Source organism: Phyllostomus hastatus, unplaced genomic scaffold (assembly GCF_019186645.2).
Source record: "Phyllostomus hastatus isolate PE091 unplaced genomic scaffold, TTU_PhHast_1.1 phas_contig_551, whole genome shotgun sequence".
Taxonomy (NCBI): Eukaryota; Metazoa; Chordata; class Mammalia; order Chiroptera; family Phyllostomidae; genus Phyllostomus; species Phyllostomus hastatus.
The window spans coordinates 9,328,784-9,355,928 of NW_025333909.1; the positions used below are offsets into that span (position 1 = coordinate 9,328,784).

Sequence of the window (27,145 nt, forward strand, 5' to 3'; positions counted from 1 at the left end):
TGGTTCAATTCCCAGTCAGGGCACATGCCTGGGTTGCAGACCAGGTCCCCAGTTGGGGGCGCGCAAGAGACAACCACACATTGATGTTTCTCTCCCTGTGTTTCTCCCTTCCTTCCCTCCTTTTAAAAATAAGTAAATAAAATCTTCAAAAATATAGAATGCGTCTATTCCATTGACAACAGAAGGCCTCCTGAATGTCCCCTCTTAGGGAACTTCCAGCTCTACAAACTGTATATATAAATGGTAAGGCAACACTCTGATACAATTCACTTCAATTGCAGAAATGTGAAATGCTGTTGATATACTGTATTTCAAGTTGGGTTATTCTTTAACCTTAGGAAGCTGAGATATTATTTCATTTCTTCTAAGGAAGTTTGCAGAAAGAAGGGTCAAATGCATATCAAAATAAATTATGTTAGAGGATGACCTAGACCCAGAGAAAATCATGATTCTTTGGAATAATAGTCCCCCAAACCACCTATAAATGTTACATCTGACGATGATTCAATAAACCCGACTCCCTCAAAGATTTAGCTGAGTTATTTAATAAAAGTTCTGCTATTTTATAAGGTTGTTATCTTGTATTTCAACAAGTTTCATTTGTGGTGTTTATGGGTGATACATCCACAGAGCCATTTGGGTGGGAACTTTAGAAAAAAGCCTCTTTTATTTTACAGAGTACAAATAACCTTGTAATTAAACTGAAACAAATAATTGCCAACAAGCAATTATCATTTAATTAAAGAGTAATTACATGGTTATTTGTACTCTATAAAATAAAGCACTGCTGAAATCAGTAATGCAATCAATAATTTAACAGCAACAGGATGCGGCAAAGATGGAGCTTTCAACCTATGCTGATTAAATTGTCATCCAAAAGCCAGTTTCCTGGTTAAATCACCACATGTTTATTTGTCTTGATTAATATGTAAATATGTGCCTGATGTTAGTAGAGCTCTTAAAGATAAGAAGTATGCCAGGATCATCTGTCAAAAATGATCTTTACCAACTTTCTATGGAGTTATCTGGAGCGTTTCATCATGTTGTCAGGTTTGTCTTCTCTGAAAGGAAATGTAGGAACCTGAGTGCTAGGAATATCTTATTAGGGAGGATCGTTAGGTCTAAAAGTAAAAATAAAGCTATCGTACATTGGTATGAAGATCTATTGATTATAAAGCCCTTCCACAGACTTGATTCGAATTAATTTATTCTAGGGGCCCAATTGTTCTCCCCAAAAAGTAAAAATGAAGGCATCTGAATGTGACTTTTGCTCACTGATAAATTTAAACAAGGTGGGAGGTAGGTATCACAGGATCATCCTCACTAAAGAGCTAATCACACATTCTAAGTAATAGGTCAAACACACGTCTCTGTCAGTAGAACATAAGCTCCTCAAAGGTAGAAGCTGTTATAGGTCCTCACAATGTATTAAACAACAAACAGACCCAAACCCTTGACCTTGTCAAGCTTACATTTTAACCTTTGTGACCCTCATACCTAGCTCCAACACCAGACACATACTGAACAGGTACATAGCACATGCTTGTTTGCTGGATGATTGAATACGTGATATTGTCACTGCACATGTATGACTGCAAGGCCGGTGGCATCCACCCTTCGTTAACCTTGGACATAGTCAAATTTGAATGGATCACATTTTGAAGGCTCTCTAATGGCTGTAGAGTCCAAGACTTAAAAAGGATTATTTGATGACTAACTGATGCAACTAGCTTGAGATTCATGTGGTCAAGGAGAGTAGAGCAATCTAAGGAACATTTGCAAATTGTAGACCAATCTAAGGGATATTTGGAAATTTTAGCAACAGTGAAATATTTACCATTTTTATTAATGAGCTGATTTAATTCACCATTTGCTGGACCCTACTATGTGCTAGATACCACAAGAGTTGCTCAGGATACAGTGACACACAAAACCAGATATATGTGCTGCCTTCACGGAACAGAGCCAGTCTGATGTATTGCCTCCACAGTGCACTGTCAACAGCTGGCTCATCGTACGGAAGGAGAGGGAAGTAGAGGCGCTTTCATTCTGGAGACAGCCTGGTGGAAGTGATCGTGAACATGAAGACAGCACTGAAATACTGGTGTTAGAAAAGTATGAAGAGCCATCAGGTGCACTTGAGCAAAGTTAGTGGGCCTGAGTTCTGACAAATGGAAAGCCACAAAGAAGCACTTTCAAAAAGTACAGATTTGGTGATTATTCAGTAAGCTAATGTGCTTTCTTCTAATGACTGAATGTACCCTGAGGAATATTATTCAGTCATCTTGGGATCCTTTAAGGCATTTGAAATAAATGGCATATTCCTCTTATTACCAGTCCTTAAAAGAGTTAACTGTAACACAGGACAAGGACACACAGGATAACAACATGGAATTAAATAAACTAAATTATGGCTCAGGTACAAGTAGAAAGAGAGATAGGAGGGTCAGTTTATAAAATTGAAACATTAAATGAGAAAAACAGACTTTGTCGTGCTAGATGGATATACAATATTGATGTACAATGAAAGAAAATAACACCAGCAGTGTATGAAAAATGAACACTGGTTAACGGTACCTCTGTGTAAGGTTGCTAGAAGTTGTCTTCATTTAAAAGCAGAGTTTGTCTTACATTGATGGAGCACTTTGCTACTGCAAAGTTGATAGAGTGAGGTTCAACTTAAATTTCTTGTTTGAACTGAAAGTCATTTTTGGAAATGTTCTCCATCTGAACCTCATACATTTTTGTGGCTTGGGTTATTTAACATAGTGTCTTGCAGCATTGTGTCAAAACCTCTATTATTCAGCTTTGTAAACTGAATTCCTACTAAAAGGCAACAGCAATATCTTAGGCAACATTAGATAGTAATATCTGAAATATATTGGGTGACTTGAGAGTGAGTTGATCCTAATGTTCGAAGACTTACGTGCCTCTTCTTTGTAGTGACAGCTCCCAAATGATGCATTCAGTACACTGACTATATTAGGGACCTAGATGGAAACTAGATACTGGCTTTCTCTTTCGTTATTCTATGGATTAACATTTGCGACTACAGTTCCTGAACTGTTCACACTAGGGTGAAGAATGCGCAAATGGAATGCGTTAGGTTAATGTAAGTTTGGCCTCAACTCATCAGTTAAAAATGCCCATCTGTGAGAGAAGGCAGCCTAGATTGCGAAGGTGGCAGCTTTTGCTGGTACAGCTACTTTAGGAGATAGTTCTGCTAGTTAGGCGGGGGAGGACCGTAACAGAGGAGAGAAGGGGAAGGGCCATCAAGAAACATGAATAAAGGACCCATGGACAGAACCAAAGGGGGTAGGATTGAGGGTGGGAGGAGGGGGTAGGTGTGGCGGGGGAGAGTAGCAGCGGGAAAATGGAGACAACTGTACTTGAACAACAATAGAAAAGAATAACAAGATAAAATAAAACAAAATCACTCTAAAAAATAAAAATAAAAACGAGGGATAAAAAACTACTGAGGGTGTGGGTCCTTTGTTATGCGTATGCTCTGGCAGCTGTGGGTTTATGTTAATAAACATCGGGTCTTACTCTCCATCCATCAGCTCTTTCCCGCCCACCTCCAGCATGCTGGGCAGAGACTTAATCACTTCCCATTCTGTACAATTTTAAGTCTGTGAGTCACTATCTCAGATCTCAGTATGTGTATTAATACCAGGGATCAACTGTAGCTTTAACAGCAGCAGGTAGCTGGGCTTGTCACAACAGATAGCTGTATTGCAGAGCACTGGTTTGCAAATGTAATCTAAACTAGAAATTGATCCTTTACAGTTTTCATGTTTGTCATGTGTTCAGAAATTGAGTGGGAAGGAAAATATCGGACTTTGAGTAATCAATGAACATAGCGTTTAATATGATAAAATTCTATCACTCTTGGCAATTAAATAAGATTTAGCAGGCAAATGTAGCAAGTGACTGTATTTCCAAAAAGTGTACAATTTTAACCCGATCTTTGTTTGTCTGTTTTTCAACAGTTCAAGGCCTGGCAGGCCTCCTAAACGTTCTTTGGGAGTGTTACAGGACAATGCTCGCCTTCTGCCCCATTCAGTCCCAGGCCTCTTATCTCCAGGACTTATCACTCCGACAGGTAATAAAATCCACCCCATGATCAGCCTTGTCTCTTTATAGTGCCCAGCATTTGATGTAAACTAATATTGATCTAACTGCCTTGTCCTTCAGAGCTGTTCAAGCTCTGCTAGAGGTTACCTGATTGAGCATTTGAGTATTCCCAGTTCTGTCACTCCAGTGACTCAAATCAAACAGATATGAGTCTTTAAACAAGTAATTGTCATTTTCTTGCAGGAAAGACCTTCCAAAGCTTTATTTTCTGTCCGTATGTACGTATGCGTGGACATTTTTGTATGTTGATGAAAGGGAAAGGGAGTACCCCGGCCAAACTAGCATTGTCTCAAATCCTCCTGTTTGGTGGATTGGATGCAGAACACGTGCTTACTTATATGTCTCATTGATACATACATATGTTTTGGTTTTGAAGGGTTCTGGACATGTTTGTATGTTGTGCAAGTTATTACTTCAGGTTAAAAAAGTAGATTGTGCATATCTTGCGGAGAAACCTTACGATGAGGAAAGAAGAGAGTGCAACTTGCCTGTGTCTTAAATAATTATCCAGTGTTTCTCATTGCACACTGCAATAACCAGTGCTCCCCTCAAAATATCGGTCTCATAACTTACCATTGAATTTTTTCGATTTTCTAAAAAATAACCTAAATGCGCACAAAACACTTAAAAATAAGCATAACATTTCTCTAATTGAAGCTTTAAAAATTCTTAAATTTATTACGCAGTAGAATTCATTTTCAAGTTGGCTATCAGCAAGTTTCATCCTGGCCATTCTACTTACTGTGCATGACACACCTAACTTGCTTTAATTTTATTTAAAAATATTTTTGAGGAATTCAGTTGATATTTTTTAAAGATTTTATTTATTTATTTTTAGAGAGGGAAGGGAGGGAGAAAGAGAGAGAGAGAGAAACATCACTGTGCGGTTGCTGGGGGCCATGGCCTGCAACCCAGGCATGTGCCCTGACTGGGAATCGAACCTGCGATGCTTTGGTTCACAGCCCGGGCTCAATCCACTAAGCTATGCCAGCCAGGGCTCAGTTGATATTTTTAATATGGTTTATTACACGTTGGGAATTATCCTTTCTCTCCCACATGATTATGTAAATGCTTTACAGTAATTTCTGGTTTTAGGTCCTTATGTTTCAAAATGTTTTTGTAAAGAAAGAGATGTTATACAGCTGTGTATAATTCTACATAAAACTAGCAAATCTACTATTGATGAGTCTGCTGCCTTCTCTTTCAATGTCGTATGTGTGGAGAAGTCAGTCCCTTTGGACCTGTTAAAGATTGTCTAAATAATAGAACTTGTTCTACACGTGTTCTACATATTATCTCTTCCTATTTATAACTTGAAAATGGGGTCTAAATGTGAAAATAAAATGATGATGGTATTTCTTTTCAAATGTTTTTGTATCTTATTTTGTCTTTAAATTGTTCTTTTCTCCCCAGCAGTTGCAAACAGAAAAAAAATGCAAGTGAAAAGACTTAGATATTGTTACACTATCATCCTTAGATTTATTTAAGAAGCATTCTCAATTTCTTCACATATTTGACATGTAAATCTTTTAAAATACAGAATATTTTCTGGTATGTTATATTGTTTTGTGTGCTTAGCATAAGTGTAATTTATTTTAATTTCTATGTTATATGGTTTTCTTTCCTTTTTTTGATTTGTGGTTTTTATTTCAAAAATGTTTATTTTCTTTTTGGTTATAGTTCCCCTATGTAATGAAACCTGATTCATTCAAACTTGGATTATTGAGAATTTGAGGTAATTTAGACAATGGCTATGCTAAGGTCTGTAGTCTTAATAAAAAAAATATTTTTAGCAAGTTAAAATGACAAACAAGAAATGTTTCCGTGTGTGTGTCAATGTGCATGCGTGTAAGGCCTAAAATACTTGGGGGGTTCAAATGTACTTAGGTGTCTAAAAATTACTTTCCCAAGATCTGATTCTATATAGCTAGTCAGCATACTAATTACTGATGATAGGTCTTTATTCACTAAGATAGGACTCATAGGATCTATTCTTGACAAGACTGTCTGATATTCATTTAGATATTATACCTAGGTAACTACAGAATCTATCTCTGTCATCTGTATCTCTAAAGATACATGCATTCTTTTCATTTCACACATAATTGCTGAACATCTACTCTGCACCAAACAGCATGAGAAAAAATTGTAACCTGTTAAAATAAAATTCATTTTGTGAGTCAGAGTTTTCCAAACTCCTCTTCAGTCTTTCCCCTACTTATGCCAAAATGATGAGGTTTCACTGGGTTTTGCCTTCTTATGCTGAACCGCTGATTTTCCCATCTCTTGTTCGTGTCTCTGTTCCTGCTGTGCGATCCATATCTTAATTCCCCTAAAGCACATTATTACAGCATAATCCCATTATATAGTATTTTCTGTAAAAATCTTTTGGGCCATAGCGGGAGAAAAAACAGGAATATCCTCCCCATTTTCCTCTGCAGCTCTGTAGAAGTGCTAATGTTCTGGATCACACAGAAAGGATGGATTAGTCGTGTGAGCCTTTGAATTTCCCCAAAGAGGACTGCTCCTCTTGCCTCAGCTTATGAAGCATTTCAAATAGACAGATGTGGAATTTGGCCTGAGAGAGATTTAAACTGACAGCTTACAAGGAAGTAATAAAGTGCTTCAGATGAAACTCCTGTAGTGTTCATTCCTTAAAAGGTAGCAGATCCTTCAGCTGCTTTTTTTTTTCTTTGAGGTTTATTGTAGCAAAATATTTTTAGGAATTTCAGCTGCTGTCCAAGCCCCTGGGTAACTGAGGCCGTGAAGATCCAATCCAGTAATAGTAGCGACATCACTCAACTCAGGATTGGCAGAACCATAAGCAGAATCCTGCCAAGTCTTGGCAGTGTGATGTCAGTTTCATGATATGATATAACGCCAATGAGTGCGATCGCATCATTGGAATCAGGGTCCTTTGCTCTTTGCCTTTCCTTTTCTCACTCAGTGAGTTTGGATGCTCAGACACGGTCACAAGGAGGACACAGGAGTCCTAGGCCATTCTTTGTTGATTGTAAAAAGGAGATACCAATCTAGAAAAATAACACCAAACGTTTTGATGGTTGACTTAAAACATTTCTGTCTCTGTGACTATCTTTGGGTTTTTAAATGAGCAGTATTGTAAAATGTGCTTCATGTCACACACACACACGGTAACTGCTTTTATGCCATTGCACTGTATGTATTTTATGAAGAAACATTGGCTTCACAGGACCCAGAGGTTGAAATACTAATGGTTTGTAACATGAAGTGGAGTTTAGACTAACATGTGGTTATAGTTTGTCTACTAAATAAAAAGTTTAACTCTATCAGTTTAACAACAAGAAGTCCATTCTTAATATTGATTGAATATGGGTTTCACAAGTGCCCATTGCCATGTTCATGTCTGTCAGTGCTTTTTAAACATGTGTTATAAGTACGTCAACCTAAAATGTCCCCGCCCAATTTTCTGGACATATGCCAATCATTTTCGTCTTGCGTGGGTTGTTTGTAGAGCAGAAACCATTGCTTATTTCCTATGTAGGTGGAGGGAAAGCTTATAATTCAAGCAACCCTCATAGGATGATGACGGCGATGATGAGGATAATCTCTGTGGTGTTTTTTAAAAGATGTTATTTATTATTTTTAGAGAGAGAGGAAGGGAGGGAGAGAAACATCCATGTGTGGTCGCTTCTTGTGCATCCCCTACTGGGGACCTGGCTCACAACCCAGGCACATGCCCTGACTGGGAATTGAACTGGTGACCCTTTGGTTCACAAGCTGGCACTCAATCCACTGAGCCACACCAGCCAGGGTTTTATAGTGTTTTATAAGGCATTTACACATACGTAATGTGTGTCTAAGGGTATACATTAATTTTACATTTTATAAAGAATGATTTTCAAATGTTTTCTCATTTGATATTCTCAGTAATCCTGTCAGTTTAGCAAGAATATTTCTGATTAACAGATGCAGAAAATGAGTTTTGAAGAAGTTAAATGAGTTGCCCCAAATCTCAGAGGCAGTGAGAGGTGGAGCCAGAATTTCAAAACCCAGGTCTCTTGATCATTAATACCATATTTTCACAAATACACTGAAATATATCTTTCCTGCAAAAACTTAGTATTGAAAATTTGGGTTATAAATGTTCAGAATCACACAAGGACTGCTTAAGTTACATCTGAGAGAGAAGATGTTTGTTGTTTCAAAAGTAGAAAATTCTTGATATAATTCATGTAGTTGACTGTTGGTGATTACATAACTTCAATAAACAAAACTCCAAACTTTCCTTTCCTTTTTTGATTATTCTTATAGAAGTGTATGGTGTGCGGCAGCTAGTATAATTAGATGTGGCTGTACTTTTTCTAAGAAATTAAAAAAAAAATAACTTCTGGATGATTTCATCCTACTTTTCCTGTAGAGAAAGCTAGCAGTTATAAATTGTTCGTCGTGACAAGTCTTGAGTGAATTACTTTGATATATGTGACTAATGAATTAATATGATTAAGTTAATGAGAAATAGAAATGTTGCCAAACTCCACTAGTCCGGCTGTAATGCTGCTCCGCATTTACCGTTCTAGCTTCCTCCTGTGTCGAGAGGATCGCTGATGACTACACACTGTCATTGTGATAAATGACATATCCCACAGTGCCCTGCTTTCCATCTGGTCAATCCTCAAACCATCCCCAAACGAGAGATCTCAGAAAAACCACGTAGTCACACGCCAAGTCTGCTGGATTATAGCAAGCCACATTTGCATCTCCAAGGCCCTCCCCCCAGCCCCATCTCCCCATCATACACAAGGTACAGGCAGTGAACTACGCAACTGTACACGTGTCACTCACTCAGTGTCTATTCTTCATGCTGGCTGGCTTTTTCCCAAGGGAGAAAGTACGTTGAAACAGCACAATAAAACCTTCCATTGTGCAATATGCCTCGGGGATGATAAGCTGCCTTGTCACTATTCTTTTTCGGAGGCGGTGGACGGCTGTGTTGAAATAACCCATTATACTAAAGCATGTAGTTAGGTTAATCAAAAAACAGCCTGTATAGTTATTTAAAAATGCACTGTGTGTCAACCATTCAAGAAACCCTACAGGGCAAAATAAGTTTCCTCTCGCTTTCCATCAGAAAGTTAGAGGGTAATAAGATTTAGCATCTATAGGTATCACTTCATGTTGTGACAAGAAATGAGTAACTAAAAGTAGCCTTCATACATAGTTCCCACCCTTTAAAAACACTGCACCATAAGATATCCTGCCTTTATTATTAACCAAATGTTAGGGGTGGTGATTAGTTACTGCGTTATTTTTGGTGGTGAAAATCTACAGTGACTTCTTTGCTCCCTTTTTGGCAGTATATAAATTCTAAATTATGTTTTGAAATCATTTTGTTTATATTTAATGCAGGAAAAAATCCTGAGAGTTCTCAAAATGGCAGAATTTTTATTGTACATCTGTGGACATGCCTGAGTCCATATGGATAGTACCCAAGTATAGACTTTTAAAATGTTACTAATCTATATTTTTCCTCTCTGAGTACTCTCATTTAGTCTTTTTAATGTACACTTGAAAGGGGCAGGAGAGGTTTTTACAAAATATTTCTGTAAAATAAATCTCGGTAAATCACATGATATGCTTCTCACATGATCGCTACACATAAAAATTAGAATTCTGACTTTAAATGGCAACATAACAAGAACTGGTTAAACTTTGACTCGGTCTTTTTTTTTTTTTCAGAGAATGCTCAAAAGTAATGTTTTGTTTTTTTCAGTAGTGTTCCTTGTATAAACCAAGGATCAACAGAGAGTTATCTTGTTAGTCATATACAAGGCCTTTCCCCCTTGCAGCCTAAGTGAAAGTACATGAAATCACTTAAATCTCTGTAATAAAAATAAATAAACTGGGCCACATAGCAGTAAAGTTTCAGACTATTCTTGTAGCAATATTTTTGCCAATATGTATCCTTGGGCAGGGGAAAAAAGAAAAAATAAACAAATGGGACTACAGAAACTGTCAACAAAAATGAAAAGTCGACTCACTGCATGGGAGTTCATATTTGCCAATGATACATCTGACAACAGGTTAATTTCCAAAATGTGTAAAGAACTTACATGACTCAACACCAAGAACAAAAACAGCCCGATTAAGAAATGGCTAAAGGAGCCCTGGCTGGTGTGACTCAGTGGGTTGAGCACTAGCCTGTGAATCAAAGGGTCACCGGTTCAATTCCCAGTCAGGGCACACGCCTGGGTTGTGGGCCAGGTCCCCAGTAGGGGGTGCGTGAGAGGCAACCACACATGGATGTTTCTCTCCTTCTCTTTCTCCCTCCCTTCCCTTCTCTCTAAAAATAAATGAATAAAATCTGGAAGTTGGTTTAAGAGATTCTGTACGTCATTCCAGTTTTTTAAAAAAGAAATGGGCAAAGGACCTAAATAGGCACTTCTGCAAAGAAAACATACAGATGACCAGTAGACATATGAAAGCGCCGAATCCTAACCGACATTCAACATCACTAATCAGAGAGATACAGATTAAAACCACAATGAGAGCCCTGGCTGGTGTAGCTCAGTGGATTGAGCGCGGGCTGTGAACCAAAGTGTCACAGGTTCGATTCCCAGTCAGGGCACATGCCTGGGTTGCAGGCCATGACCCCCAGCAACCGCATATTGATGTGTTTCTCTCTCTCTCTCTCTCTCTCTTCCTCCCTTCCCTCTCTAAAAATAAATAAATAAAAGCTTTTAAAAAAAACACAATGAGAAATCACCTCACACCAGTCAGATTGGATTGTATTTCAGTGTTTCTGTTCACAGGACAGAAAGCTGAAAAATTATCCTGAATGTTATCACCTGTGTTGGGTATAGGAGGATGATAAGGGAATAGAGATATGAAATTAATGTATTGTTTGAAAGGGATGTTATGTCCTCTCTTGCATTAATATTCTTTCATATCAATCCAACTAAAATAAAAAATCTATATGCTTTGCAATTTAGCCCTGCTGAAGTTGAACAGACCGTGTTCAACTTAAGATAATTATGCATTAGGTTACACTTATCCTTCTTTCCACACTCAGAAGTTTTCCTGTTCCTTTCTATGGCTGATTCATCCAAGAATGACCTAAAACTGTATTTCATTTAGCATCATAAATTTACTACAGTGCTCCTTCTTCTTAAATTGTGTTTCTTTTTCTTTCCCTTTTTCACTTTTAAAAGGTTTTATTTATTTATTTTTAGAGCTAGGGGAAGGGAAGGATAAAGAGAGGGAGAGAAACATCAGTATGTGGTTACTTCTTGTGCACCCCCTACTGGGGACCTGCCCTGCAACTCAGGCCTGTGCCCTGACTGGGAATTGAACTGGCAACCCTTTGGTTTGCAGTATGTGCTCAATCCACTGAGTTACAGCAACCAGGAAATTGTGTTTCTTTTTCCTTATAGATCTTCAGTGTTTGACTCTACTTCTTTTCTTCAGAAAATCTTGTGTGGCACAGGTGGCAAACACTAGGCCCACGGGCCAAGTCCAGGCCTCCACCTTGTTTTATGCAGCCCAGCGCCTTGCTTCTACCTGGTGGCAGCACTGAGCTCTCGCTTAACTGTTCAGGAGAAGTTACATGTATCCAGTCCTAAAGTTACATTCGGCCCTTTGAAGGCAACCGCAAGGCTGATGGGGCCCCCGGTGACAATGAGTTTGACACCCATGTTATGGCTTCATGACTATACACCATTCCTAATTTTTCTCCTCAACTCTTCCATTTTCTGTTTACTTCATGTTTTCTACCCTTTCAATGTCATTGCAAGCAACTTAATGACCACTTGTTAGTTTAAATAGAATTTTTCAAAATAAATAGTCGTAAATTTTTCATTTGTCCTGTCAAATTTACATTCATCCTTAACTAAATATAAAACAATGAAATCCTACTATCTGATTACATTGAATGTGTGTATAATTTTCTCATCAAATACAAATTTCCTTAGTAAAAGCAAAGAGGTGGGAAGGGACAGCCGTTATGTAAATGTTTCACAATTAATGGTGGTATCACCAACAATGGACAATTAAAAGTTATTCATAGCTCTATTTGGAAAGCATTGTTTTAATTTTTACGTGTTTTTTTTTGAAGCAAAAGTATTAAATTCACCCATGTAATGTCTTGCTTATTCAATTCATTCATTTAGCATATACTCAATGTCTGTTATATACTTAGAAGTGAGGATTCAAAGTTTGATATGAGGTGACCCGTGCCTTCAAAGTACTTACTCTTCAGGTTGGGGGAGTGTCCCAATAGGTAAGTAATTAGAAGATAATTTCGTATAAGTGTCTTTGTAGATGAAAGAGAGGACCCCATGAACAAGAGACTGAGAATGTTTCATAGGAGAAAAATAATCGTGTGATAGAAATCTTTGAATGCGTAGGGAGACAAAGGCATTTGCCATAACAGTAGAGGTAGGACATATCTCTGTGAGTATAAGTATGAGGGCAAAATGGAAAGAGTGACGACATACCTTCCAAAGAGAAGATTTGCTTCCAAAGAATGCTTCCAAAGTGTTCATCATAAGATGGAACCTTCTGAGGATAGGGACAGAAAGAACATTGTAAGGGTATCACCTTCCCATTTTTATTTTATAAGAACTTGAAATTACTTATTTTGTTGGTGATTACTCTCTTAAGTGTGCGTAGTACTTGACACATTTCAAAGGACTTTGGTGACCATGACCATAATACACCCTTCAAGGCAGACAAAGTAGAGTGTTTACCTTAACATTTTTGCTAATAAAGAAGCAGGCCTAGAGACGTTCAACAATTTGCACAAGAATGCAAAGATAATAGCAGTAGGATCAAAATGTAAATGTAGCTTTTCTGCCTCCACGTTTAGAACTGTTACAACAGCAAAATGATGAAAACTGGTATGTTGACAACTGAATAAATACATTTATATGTGAGGTACACGGGGATGTTATATAACTAGCTGAACGACTCTGAGCACATTACTCTCTCTATTCTGTGCCTGACTTTTTAAAAATTACTTTAATGCAGGCTTTTTTATTGTTGTTTAAGTGCACTTGTCTCCATTTTCACCCACATGCCACCTCTCACCCTCCATCCTACCGCCTTTGGCTTTGTCCATGTGTCCTTCATACATGTTCCTTGATGGCCCTTCCCCTTCTTTCTCCTATTATCTCCCTTCTCCCTCCCTTCTGGTTATTGTCAGTCTGTTCTTTATATCCATGTCTCTGGTTGTTTTTTTTTAAGATTTTATTTATTTATTTTTAGAGAGGGAAGGGAGGGAGAGAGAGAGAGAAACATCATTGTGCGGTTGCTGGGGGCCATGGCCTGCAACCCAGGCATGTGCCCTGACTGGGAATCGAACCTGTGATGCTTTGGTTCACAGCCCACGCTCAAACCACTGAGCTACGCCAGCCAGGGCTCTGGTTGTATTTTGCTTGCTTGTTTGTTTTGTTGATTAGGTTCCACTTATAGGTGAGATCACATGGTATTTGTCTTTCACCACCTGGCTTATTTAACTTAGCATAATGCTCTCCAGTTCCATCCACGCTGTTGCAAAGGGTAGGAGCTCCTCTTTTCTTTCTGCTGCATAGAATTGCATTGTGTAAATGTACCACAGTTTTTTGATCCACTCATTGACTGCTGGGCACTTAGGTTGCTTCCAGCACGTGGCTATTGTAAATGGTGCTGGTTTTAACCAGTTCATCCTTTGATCCACTCTAAAAAAGTGCTGATTCTAATTCTTACTTTCTTACAAAGGACATTTTTAAAACTATACTTAATGTATTGCCAAACATGCCTATTCATGGAGAGTAATATTTTTTAAATTTTATTTTTCAATTACAGTGACATTCAATATTTTTTAATTATCATGTCTTTGTTGTCTTTTTAATGTTTTATTTAATTTGTGCAGTTACTAATGTTGACTCAAAGGAGCACCTTTCAACATTATTTTATTTTACATGTATATTTTACAATTATGTGATGTATCACCTGGATATTGTTTTCTTTTTACTTTCAATTTTATTTCATATTGGTTTCAAGCATACAACTTAGTGATTAGACAATCATATACTTTACAAAGTGTTTTCCCCCATATTTCCAGTGCCCACCTGGTTCCATATGTTGTTATTACAATATGATTAACTGTATTCCCTGAGCTGTACTTTTTTACATCCCCGGAACTATTTTGTAACCGCTAATTTGTACTTGTTAGATCCCTTCATCCTTTTCACCTAGCCCCGCAATGCCCTCCACTCTGGCAACCATCATCTGTATCTTTGAGTCTGTTTCTCTTTTGTCTGTTCATTCAATTTGTTCCTTAGATTCCACACATAACTGAGATCATATGGTACTTGTCTTTCTCTGTTTGGCTTATTTCGCTTAGCATAATACCTTCTAAGGATAAAATTTCATTTCTTATGGCGGAGTAATATTCCGTTGCATACACATATGTAACACATTTTCTTTATCCAGTCATCTCTTGATGACCATCTAGGTTGCTTCAGTATCTTGGCTATTGTAAACAATGCTGATATGAACATAGGAGTGCACATATCCTTTTGAATTAGTGTTTCGTATTTTTTCAGATATATACACGAAAGTGGATTTGCTGGGTCATAAAGTGATTCTGTTTTTGAGTCTTTGAGGAAACTCTACACTGTTTTCCACAGTGGCGGCACCAGTCTGCATTCCCACCAACAGTGCACTAGGGTTCCCTTTTCTCCACAACTTCACCAGCACTTGTTGTTTGCTGATTTATTGATGACGGCCATTCTGACAGGTGTGAAGTGATATCTCCTTGTGGGTGTAATTTGCATCTCTCTGATGATTTTTTCATATGTCTATGAGCCATCCATCTGTCCTTTTTGGAGAAGTGTCTGTTCAGGTCCTATGTCCACTTTTTAACTGGATTGCTTGTTTGGTGTCAAGTTGTATAAATTCTTTATAATTTTTATATTAATCCATTATGAGATATATCATTAATAGATATGTTCTTCCATTCAGTGGGTTGCCTTTCCATTTTGATGATTTATTCCTTTGCTGAGCAAAACATTTTTAGTTTTATGTAGTCCTATATGCTTATTTTTTCTTTTATTTCCCTTGCCTGAGGACATTGATCAGAAAAAATATTGCTATGAGAAATGTCTGAGATTTTACTGCCTATGTTTTCTTCTGTGATTTTTATGGGTTTGAGTTCAACATTTAAGTATGTAATCCATTCTCAGTTTATTCTTGTGTGGTATAAGAAGATGATCTAATTTCATTTGTTTACACGTATCTGTCCAATATTCCCAACACAATTTATTAGACTGTCTTTACCCCATTGTATGTGTTTACCTCATTTTTTAGCTATTAAGTATCTATAAAGGTATTAGTTTATTTCTGGGCTGTCTATTCTGTTCCACTGATCTATGTGTCCATTTTTATTCCAGTACCATGCTGTTTTGATTACTGCGGCCACGTAGTATAGTTTGATATGAGGTAGTGTGATTTCTACAACTTTGTTCTTCTTTCTCAAGATTTCTGTGGCTATTCGGTGTCTTTGTGGTTCCACACCAATTTTGGGAATATTTGTTCTAGTTCTCTGAAATGCACAATTGCTATCTTGATATTAATTGTGTTGAATTTATAGATTACTTTGGGTATTATAGACATTCTAAAAATGGTATATGCTTCCATTTGTTTGTATCTTCCTCAGGTTCTTTCTTCAGTGTCTTGTAAGTTTCTAAGTACAGGTCTTTTGCCTCTTTGGTTAAATTTATTTCTAGGTGTCCTATTTTTTGTTGATATTGTACATGAGATCAATTTCTCTTTTTTTAAGGATTTTTTAAAGATTTTATTTATTTATATTTAGAGGGGAAGGGAGGGAGAAAGAGAGAGAAACATCAATGTGTGGTTGCCTCTCATGAGGCCCCCACTGGGGACCTGGCCCACAACCCAGGCATGTGCCCTGACTGGGAATTGAACCTGCGATGCTTTGGTTCGCAGCCAGTGCTCAATCCACTGAGCTACGCCAGCCAGGGCATGAGATCAATTTCTTAATTTCTCTTTCTGGTAGATCATTATTGGCATATAAAAGTACAACCAATTTCTGATTATTTATTTTGTATCCTGCTACTTCCTTGAATTCATTTATCAGTTCTAGTAGATTTTTGGTGGACTTTTTTATGGTTCTCTATATAAAATATTATGTCATCTACAAATAATGACAATTATAAGTTCTTCCTTTCAGATTTAGATGCCTTTTATTTTTATTTTTGTCTGATGGCCTTGGCTAGAACTTCCAATACAAGACTGAAAAAAGGTGGTGACAGTGGACATCCTGTCTTGTTCCATGATCTCAAGGAAAACACTTCAGCTTTCCCTCATTCAGTATGATGTTAGCTGTGACTTTGTGGTATATATGTGCCCGAATGTCTTCATCTGAAAAATAAAGGAAATAATACTGTTGGCCTTATAAGTGCAGGAGTTAAATGACATTATGCATGTAAATAAGTTAGTATGGTATCTGCATAATACATATTCAATAATGGACAGGTATTACTACCTAATGTAATATATAAAATAAATCATCATTACTTTTTGGGAAACTTGACTTAAAATCATGTAGCGATGGCATTAAGATACTATCTGAAAAGGGAGTTTCTTTCCATCTACTACTTGATTTAGGAAGTTTAAAATCAGTGAAATAATTTATCAAGAAGAGTGCACTGGCAATATTATGGTCATAAAGCAAGCTCTTTGCTTCTCAACCTAAATAAAGTTATAAAAGAATGCTATGTTTAGCTGTAATTAACTCAATACATTTTAAAAAATCTATGTTTACACATAACAGTGATTTTTTTTCATCTACACATTTTAGAGAACGTGTTTGTATCTTCATGTTTCCGCTACCAGGCAGGTGCTGCCTGCCAATTTCCAGATGGTCATAAACACCTCTCATTGATGTTTTTCTGAATTTAAGGAAAATCAAAAGCAGGTAGCACATGTGAATATTCAGCAGGCTGCACAGGCCATACGATCTGAAATACAATGTCAGAAAAATCACTGACTGAGAAACTGGATGGTAAATATGAAAGACCTTAAGGACAGAGACTATAAAGTATGATGTAATGAAAATATGCATCACCTAACCCATGTGAGATACATTACCAGCTTCAAATGCACTGTTGTAACCACATTTGTATGCATAAGAAGTAGGCCAATCAGAGTCATTGTCAAAATGAAGAATGACAACACGTGTCATGATCTCTTTTGCTGGCTCATTCAGTAGAGTCACAGCTTTTTGTGAATACCCAAATCGTGGCTGCTGCCCTGGAGATTTGTGGCGTGGGTCAGCGGCCAGCAGTGACCACGGAACGCTGTGGATGGCTCGACGATAAACATGGGAGAAAAAACACACATGCACAGAGACAAACTAGTTTCTGTGGGGAAGTAGGGACGGAATGGCCACCCCCCCTAGTGGGGAGCGCGCTGATTTACCGTCCATACCTGCTTTTATTGGGCTTGTTTTGCATAATAATTCAGGTAAAGTACAGTACTCATTAGGGGGAAGTAAGGAACCATAGAAAACAAAGAACTCTGCCGGTCTATTGAGTCGGGGTCAAAGAGCTGTAAGACTGAGGAACAAACTAACTTCCTCCTAAGACCCTTCTCATTCAACTGAGAGCATTCTAAACAAAGAAGGTTTCACAGTAATTTACATATTCTTTCTTAGGCCTGATCACCCCCGGGGAATCCGCACTTCTCAGTACAGAGCTGCACCACCCTGTCACTGTTTCAGGCTTAGGTGGAGCAAGGGAACTAAGGCAACTGGGAGACAAGGAGGTTTTCTCCCAGACAATGAGGACTCAGGCTATGTCAAAGCCGAGGAGCGAGGGTCCATCATCCCCTTTTGCTGCAGCCCCCCCCAGTCCTCTTTTGGGGGGCCTCCCAAAGTGATCATGCCTGTCTTAGGTCGTTCCCCCCGTGGGGAATCTTACCCGTCTTTGGCTAACCGACCAAGCTTTGGGGTTCAGTTATGAATGAAGCAGCAGAAGCAGCATTCCTGCCAGGGAGATAAGCTTTTGTCTCCTTGCTGGCTTACCGTTCCAAGGGCGTTCCCTTAGCCTTAGCCTAGACCGGGGTTTCAGCTTCTGATACCAGTCAGGGCGGTTCCCAACAGAGATTCGATTGCTGGACTGATAGTTGTTCCTCAGTTGAAACAAGGGAAGATCGATCAATCAATTGGTTGATTGGCCGTTGCATAAAGCTGATTTACTCAGTCTCACAAAGTATAAATTAGATAAATATTTGCTTTATGTTGTACTTTTTAGGGCTATGATTGCTATATATTTTTCCTGCTGTTCTGACAGGCTGTGAAAAAGACGTGTGTCTTCACTACATAAAAACACAATAAATTAACGGAAACTACTGTGCTAGAGAATAGTCCATATGTTTGTGAATGCTGATGGGATGGCTGCTTGGACTAAACAAACTTTCCATCCAGTAATGAATATTGTCTCTCCCTCTTTAGTCCTTAAGAGCCAAATGACTGAAATATTCATGATCAAATGCTTACCTGTGACCAAGCCATGTATTGCAAGCAGGTGGGTGCTGCTACAATGGTAACAGTTGTGGGACCTATACATCAGAAAGGCATTGGTGTGCAAAACAGATGTCCTTTCTTGCTTTAACATTAATTTTTGACTGAAGACGTATCAGGTTCTCACTCCCACTGAATTGAATAATGTTTGCTTTTCTCTTACAGGCTCACTGTGGTAGAGGTCTGTTACATTCTCCCTTGATCCCCCTCTCCCTGCAGTGTCTAGTAGTGTATATTACCTTTAATAGGTACTAGATATGTGTTTGTTATATTGAAATATTCATACATAGACATACGATTCAATAGGCTAGACTCAGAAGACAGATAAAACTTTGTTACTCCTTGTCTTTGATAGAAAGAGAAGCTAGCCACTTTTGGTTAACATTTGTACCTCAGTTGAAAAAATGGAAAAAGGGAAATGTCTGATTTTAGTTTAAGAATTACTGAAAAGTAGCCCTGGCTAGTGTGGGTCAGTGGACTGAGCGCCAGCCTGTGAACAGAAAGGTGTCTGGTTCAATTTCTAGGGAGGGCACGTGCCTGGGTTGCTGGCTAGGCTCCCAGTTGGGGATGCATGAGAGGCAATGTGTCTCTCATACATCCATGTTTCTCTCCCTTTCTTCCTCCCTCCTTTCCCCTCTCTCTAAAATAAATAAAATCTTTAAAAAAGGGAATTATTGAAAAGTAGGCCAACATGATCAATAATACTAAATTTATTTGATATTGTATTTAAGAGAAACAAGTAATAAAGGACACTTAGTGAATGCTCTGTATACTCAGTACTGTGCTATGGACACATTGTCCCATTTAATCTTAACCACACCATATGGGAGAGCAACACTTATGAGTCTGATGTTATAGATAAAGAAATTGTGCCACGGGACTGGAGGGGTGCAGTGTTGTGACTCTTCCATAAATGATGGCCATAAGATTTTAAACCTAAGACTACTGACTCCAGAGCTTGTATTTCTTAACACTTGAGTGGTAAAAACAAAAAAGAAGAAGGAGGAGGAGGAGGGGAAGGAGAAGACAAGGAGGAGGAGAAAGCTTTTATTTTTTCTTAAATCAGTATTAAGGGACAATTCATGGCTGAAGAATTTGGGAGTATTTCTACTTTAGCATTAAATCTCCATTTTCAGCCAATATGTAGCCCATTGTTTCATGTGAACATCTCTCTGTTTGCCAAGACGGTGATGTGAAGATGTACAACACTGTATCTTCCCTCTTTTTATCCATTTTTTGTCTATTTCTCTACTTGTTGGTTATCCACCAGACAAGTAAGGTTAGAAAAAGAAAGCAAAATCTCCTGGAGCAAGAATAGGTATCAGATTTATCTTGGTATTTCAGTCACCCTTGCACTCAATAACACAGATAATCTTGAATTTAATATAATCCATCCAGCCTTTAAAAACATAATTAAGGGCAAAGATTTTAAAGTGATCTAAAGTCCATGGTCATTTTTGTAAACATCAAAATTTGCTTTCAACTGTCATTTTATTCTGGAAGATAGATATATCATGTTACTGTTATTTGTAGGCATTGAATTTAAATTAGAAATGACACATATATTAGGAAAAATAAACTTTTTAAGAGCAGATCACATTATATAATATATTTGTACTTGAGAAATCAGGCACATTAAAAATTGAACCCTAAAATGAAAGAATAATCTCAACAAAAGACAGATAATCACTTTTTATGCCTCAGTATATTGAAAGTGTTTCTACATGATCTTGTTAAATTAGTCAAGATCACCTTTTCATATCACTAATATAGATAATTTGTAAGGTTGTGTACTTTATTCCTATGCTTAAAATTGATGAATCATACCACAGAATATAAATTAAAACATGGCTAAAAGAGTACTAATTTAGATAGGATTTAATAGTATTTTTAATTTTTCTATTATTATCATTATTTTAATCCTCGCTTAAGGATATATTTTTATTCCATTGATTTTAGAGAAACAGGAAGGGATACAGGCAGAGAAAGAGAGAGAGAGTAATAGAGAAACATTGACGTGAGGAGCATAGGTTGGTTGGATCTCTTACACCCTCGACCAGGGGTGGACTGGTAACCTAGGTATGTGCCCTGACCTGAGATCAAACCTGCAATCTTTTGGTGCATGGGACAATGCTCCAACCAATGGAGCCACCCAGCTAGGGATTCTGTTATTTTTGTAGCTGGAGTTTTCCTTGAATGGCTCAGCAGATGAGGGAATAATTCATGTTCAGGTGCATTAGCTATGCCTTTCTTTTAAAAAATTATTGAATATTTGAGGTCACATTTGTTAATAAAATTATATAGGTTTCAGGTATACAGGGATTAAACAAACAAAAAAATTCATAGACAACAGTTTAACTATGCCTTTTAAATGCACTCTTTCCAAAATTCCACCAGCAGATGGGTTCAAGCTAAAACAGTCAAAGTTCAGCATTTGACTGGGCGAGTTTATCCTCCTGCAACCAAAACCTCCCTAACATCTCCCTTTTAAACTATGCATTATGGAATCAGATGCCTCTGGGTTATTCTTCGCTAATATCTACGTTGCTACTTTTCTTGTAGGTTATGAACCAACTGAACTGTGTCTATTTTTGCTGTTGTTGACATTTGCACTATAGGACTTAACCCTGGTTGTGCCAACTTCACTCTCGAAGCCCTCTTTACTTGGACATTGACTTGTAAAGTACAGAAAAATTTGGGCCACTTGCCTGTGGATTGCATGCACCTGTTCTAGTGAAGGAGTGGAAAAAAATGTTAAATTCTCCAATGCCTGAAGTTAGTTGTTTTGCCAGCTGCCCCACTGACATGCTGGAGAGAATTTTCTGTATGTAAAAGAGAGGTCAACTTGAGAAAGCAAACCCATAGGCATTCAATAAAACTTCATTGAACACCTAGGAAGTACATGCTATTAAAAAGAAGTTGTAGTTTCCTTAGATGGCATTTGTAATTTCATTGGTCAGTGAAAATGTCTATTATCCATCATTAATAAATGGAAATACATTTTGCAGAAGTCAGCAGTTATGAGACACAGTTTGTATTTTTTTAACAAGACTTTATGTGTTTATTTTTAGAGAGAGGGAGATAGAGAGGGAGAGAAACATCAATATGTGGTTGCCTCTCAAGCACCCCCTACTGGGGACCTGGCCTGCTACCCAGGCATGTGCCCTGACTGGGAATCCAACCAGCGACCCTTTGGTTCGCAAGCTGGTGCTCAATCCACTGAACCACACCAGGCAGGGCATGTGTTTATAAGTAATTGCTCTCCTCCTACTTATTTCTCAGATAATTTCAATCCTCCCATTTGACGTATGTTGGGATGGTGTGGGGCCACCTCAGTCACCTCTTAGAAGTGAAACCACAAGTGCTGCACATGCAGACTGCGCAGCTGCCTACTGTAAAACACTATTCACATGATTCCGTTTCAGGGGGTAGATGGTGTCTACCGTGTCTTCCTTCATAGCTTTTTTTGCTTGACTTTAAATATGTATTTTAAAATCTATTAGTGAAGGATGTGAACCTACCGTTAGCATTGATTAGAATGAGTCATTACTTGAACACGTAAGGTAGCTAAGTCCTTTTCCCATTACGTATTACGTGGAAAGGAAAGCACAGTAGTGCATTAGGAAGAGTTCATTCCCACTGTCCTTAAGGCTCAATAGTTCGGACTCGTAAGGAGAAAGCTCTTCTTGTCACACCTTGCACACACACTGTGCTCGGTGGAGTGCAAGCGATTTGGCCCAGCAATCGCTGAGCAGGTGACTTGATTACACTGAAATCAGGCAGAAAATGTCCTCTTCTGGCCACTCGAGTGAATCAGTCAAATTATCGAGTGGCAAAACTAATTCTATGCCTTGGGCCATCCGAGCTGCCACTTCCTATAAGCCAAGCCTTCACTTAGTGTGAAATTGTTTTTTTTTTTAATTTTATTCTCTTTCATTTATGATGCTTATTTCAGCTAATTCATTTAGTGAACAGGAATCAGCCAGTGTGCTTGGGTGGGTTTAGATATGCGACCTCCTGATCAGGTGGTGCTGAAATACTTTAGAGTTGCAGACCATTCAGGAAATATTCAAAATGTATTATGATGATCCATATAGTTAGTAGGCACTAAGCAACGCTTATGACTTAAAAACGAGACACAATGTAGAAGAAAGGTTAAATAAAATGAGCTTTAATGAAACTCTACTCCAACTAAAAATTTTTAATAGAAGTACAGATACTTAAGCTTTAGAAAAAAGTGCGTTCTTTGGGTTAAATGAAGATTCTTCAGTGAGAGATAATTTACTCTTGGTTAAGCAAATTGTCCCTTTTATCCATCTCTGAAGCAAACCTTCATGCGGTTGCTTCCATACTTTTACATTTCTGGATCAAATTTAATTATTATTAACAGAATCACTCATCGTTGTGCATATGTGTGGAAAATTAAGGTGCACACGAGAATCTTTATATGCACATCAACTTCTTCAATTTGTCACTCCAATGGGAAAAACTTTGTGTACCATTTAAAAATACTTAACGAAGAATTTGTTAATTGTAACAAATTAACACAGAGTTTTCAATTTAAATGAACATGAAGTAATATACAGTTTTCTATCCATTATTACTTATTGCTTATACATAATCAGAAAATGTACCGTCTTTTCTAGCAATTAAAAACCTGAACTTTAAGACCAACATGTTAAAGAATAGCCAATATTCTATTTTGCATATATTTCTGTGTTTTGGAGCATCTTTTTAGTGACCTGGTGAGTTGTGAATATCTGTTTTGCTACAACAGAATGTCCCCTAAAATTTTGTTGGCAAATGACAGTTGAACTGTTGAGAATTTCTGCCTACATGTATTTATCTAATAAGATTAGATTATATCTGCAGAAGCCAATGAGCTATAATGTAGGATATGAGATGTCACGTGTAGGATGTCACACATATAGATCTCTTTAGGTTGACAGCTGGGAACCAAAATCCCATGTTCTGCATATTTCATTTGGCATCTCAAGAGGCATTTGTGTATTTGGAGACATATAGATATGAGTCTTTTCCCTTGGAACAGTGTATCATAATTATACATGCTATTTTTGTAATGATAACACTGCTATTTTAAATCCATAATATATGCATTGCTCCTGGTAGAATTTTTAAAAATTTCTGTGAGCTGTTAATAAGAAATAGGCCTTGGCATGTTTAATAGCATTTTCTACAATTTTCAAATATAGTTTTATAGAATTCTAGTAACATGTAAGAGGAATTTTTGAAATCTCATTTAAAATGTATGAATACTGCTTACATAGTGCCCTGATTTAAAAATCACTTAAATTTTTCATTGAATTCTCTTAAGTATACAGTGAGTGAATTAAAAATTCATTTATATGCAAAAAGACTACAAATCAGGATAAAAAGCTTTTTTTTTGGTCTCTGTATTCTTTCAGGATTAAGTTGAAAACACTACGGGGTCCAGCACAAATAACGCCCCTTTTTTATCACACGAAAATCTTTTATGACAAAAATCATAAGTATGTAATTCTGTAACATAATTCTGTCACACTCAAGCACACCAGATTTGAACATTTTAGGTGAAATGTTTAAATTGCTGTCTGTCTCATGCAAGACATTCACGTACCCTACCAACCACACTGAATGGCGCTCCTTCTGCTGGACCCTATATTTTTCTTCATAACAATGTAGAGGTTATGAAGGTCTTTTTAATTTAGAAAATCCTAAAATTATGGTAAGAACTACCACTTACATTTTATGAAATTTAAACATGACATTAATGGTATATTCTTATGAACAGTTAATTAGAGTAAAATATATTTGCATATCATGGTTGGTGAACAATGCACGTTTGAATTTTGTGAGTCCATTTATATGAGGATTTTTTTTCAATAAATACTGTAAATGTATTTTATTTTCCTTATGATTTTCTTAACATTTTCTTTTCTTTAACCTACTTTATTGTAAGAATACAATAAGTAACGCATATAACATACAAATTATGTGTAAATCCACTCTTAATGTTATCAGTAAGGCTTCCAATTAATGACAGGCTATTAGTAGTTAAGTTTGGGGGAACCAAAAGTTATAAACAGAATTTTGACTGCACATGGCGTCAGTGCTGCTAACCTCCGTGTTGTCCAAGGTTCAACTGTGATATGTTTATTTAAATTTTCATTTTGGACCTTAATTTCAGTGAGTCGTTTTTGGATTCAAGGAATGCACTAGTTAAAAATAATTATTAATCAATTAGCACTTACCTTTTGTAATTGACTAGATTTATACTGATAAGATCAATAGTCCTCAAATAGCAGTTTCTTTCAAAACTATACCTCATCAATAAAACATGAGGTTTGTTTTTTACCTTATAAATGTGTACATCTACAAAAAGTTATAATAGCCTTTGTATTGAAAACTGAAGTCTTTGGAGTAAAATGGAGGTCACCTCAGACACTTGAAAATAAAGAACAGGTTGACAGTGACCAGAGGGGATGGGGGCAGGGGACACAGGGGAAAGGAGGGGAAGGGGCAAGTCAAGGAACAGGAGTAGAGGACTCATGGGCACAGACAATGAGGGGGATGGACTGTAGGAGTGGGGAGTGAGGTGGGAGGGCTAGGGGTGACCAATGGAGAAAAAGGTGGGACAAGTGTAACTGAACAACATTAAACTTAAAAAATGCAAAATTGACTGCCATAGTGAAATTTGAAATTCAGTGTTTCAGATTTTTTAATGGTACTGAGAAAAGCACATTGGAATATTTATTTGGATTTTTTTACATTTAAATGAACCATGTGAAGACTACTGAAAACTATTCAAGGCAATACAGAAAGGATAATTTTGAACTATTTGACTTCTGTGTGTGTGTCTGGAAATGAAGGAGTTCTATAAAGCATTAATTATTTAGCTAGTTGTATTCAGTTTTTTAAATTATTGTTGACATAAAACATTACATGTATTTCTGGTGTACAATATAATGATTAGACATTTATATATCTTATGAAGTGATCACCACAATGTCTAGTACTCATCTGTCACCATACATAGTTATTACAATATTGCTGACTATAATCCCTATACTGTATGTTACATCCTCATGACTAATTTTATAACTGACTGGCAGTTTAAAGGGGGACTTAGTCCACTTCACCTTTTCACCCATCCCCCCTTCCCATTCCCTCTGGAAACTACCAGTCTGTTCTTTGTCTCTATGAGTTTTGGTTTTTTATTCATTTATTATTATTATTGTTGTTTTTTAAAATTCCACATATAAGTGAAACTGTATGCTATTGGTCTTATTCTGTTTGACATTTTACCTAACATAATATCCTCAAGTTCCATACATGTTGTTGCAAATGGCAATATAGTTTCCTTTTTCATGACTTAGCAGTATTCCATTGTGTACTTATACCACCTTTTTTATCCTGTTTTCCATGAATGAACATTTAGATTGTTCCTATGTGTTGACTATTGTAAATAATGGCACAATGAACATAAGGGTACACATATCTTTAAAATTAGTGTTTTCATTTTCTTTTCTTTTTTTAAGATTGTATTTATTTATTTTTAGAGAGGGAAGGGAGGGAGATAGAGAGAGAGGGAGAAACATCAATGTGTGGTTGCTGGGGGTCATGGCCTGCAACCCAGGCATGTGCCCTGACTGGGAATCGAACCTGCAACACTTTGGCTCGCAGCCCGTGCTCAATCCACTGAGCTATACCAGCCAGGGCTGAAAATTAGTGTTTTCATTTTCTTTGGATAAATACTCAGAAGTGGAATTGCTGGGTCATTTGATAGTTCTAATTTTAGTTTTGGGGGGAACCTGCACCAATTTACATTCTCACCTAGAGGGCATGAGTGTTCCATTTTCACTACATTCTCACCAACTCCATTCTTTGTTTTCTTTTTGATAATAACCATTTTGACAGATCATGGCTGGAGGCATCAAATTCTCCGATTTCAAACTACACAACAAAGCCATGGTAATCAAAACAGTATGGTACTGGCACAAAAACAGACACATATATCAATAGAACAGAATTGTCTTGGATATGTCTTCTAGGGCAAAGACAATAAAAGCAAAAATGAATAAATAGGACTACATCAAAGTAAAAAGTTTTTGCACTGCAAAGAAAATCATCAAGAAAATAAAAAAGGCAACTTACTGAATGGGACAGATATTCACAAATGATACATCTGATGGGGGTCAATATCATTAAAAAATAGGCAGAGGACATGAATAGACTTTCTTTTAAAAAGGACATACAGATGGCTAAGAGAAATGAAAAAATACTGAATGTACTAATCATCAGGGAAATGCGAATCAGAACCAGCGTGAGATGTCACCTCCCACCCCTTTGAATGATATGATACTAAATTTTTGTAATTTTGTAATATTTTATAAAAGAAAGTTCAATTTAATCTATGGTCTACTTCTACTTCAAATGAGTATATTT

At 37.2% G+C, this 27,145-nt stretch overlaps 1 protein-coding gene across 1 annotated transcript in view; it reads left to right on the forward strand.

The window, feature by feature from the left end:
- The window catches only part of DACH2 (dachshund family transcription factor 2), a 420,891-nt gene that overhangs the window by 199,825 nt on the left and 193,921 nt on the right, over positions 1-27,145 (forward strand). Inside the window, exon 3 of the mRNA XM_045847472.1 lies at positions 3,993-4,105. Coding sequence (XP_045703428.1) covers positions 3,993-4,105 — 113 coding nt within the window. The remainder of the gene's footprint in view (positions 1-3,992; positions 4,106-27,145) is intronic.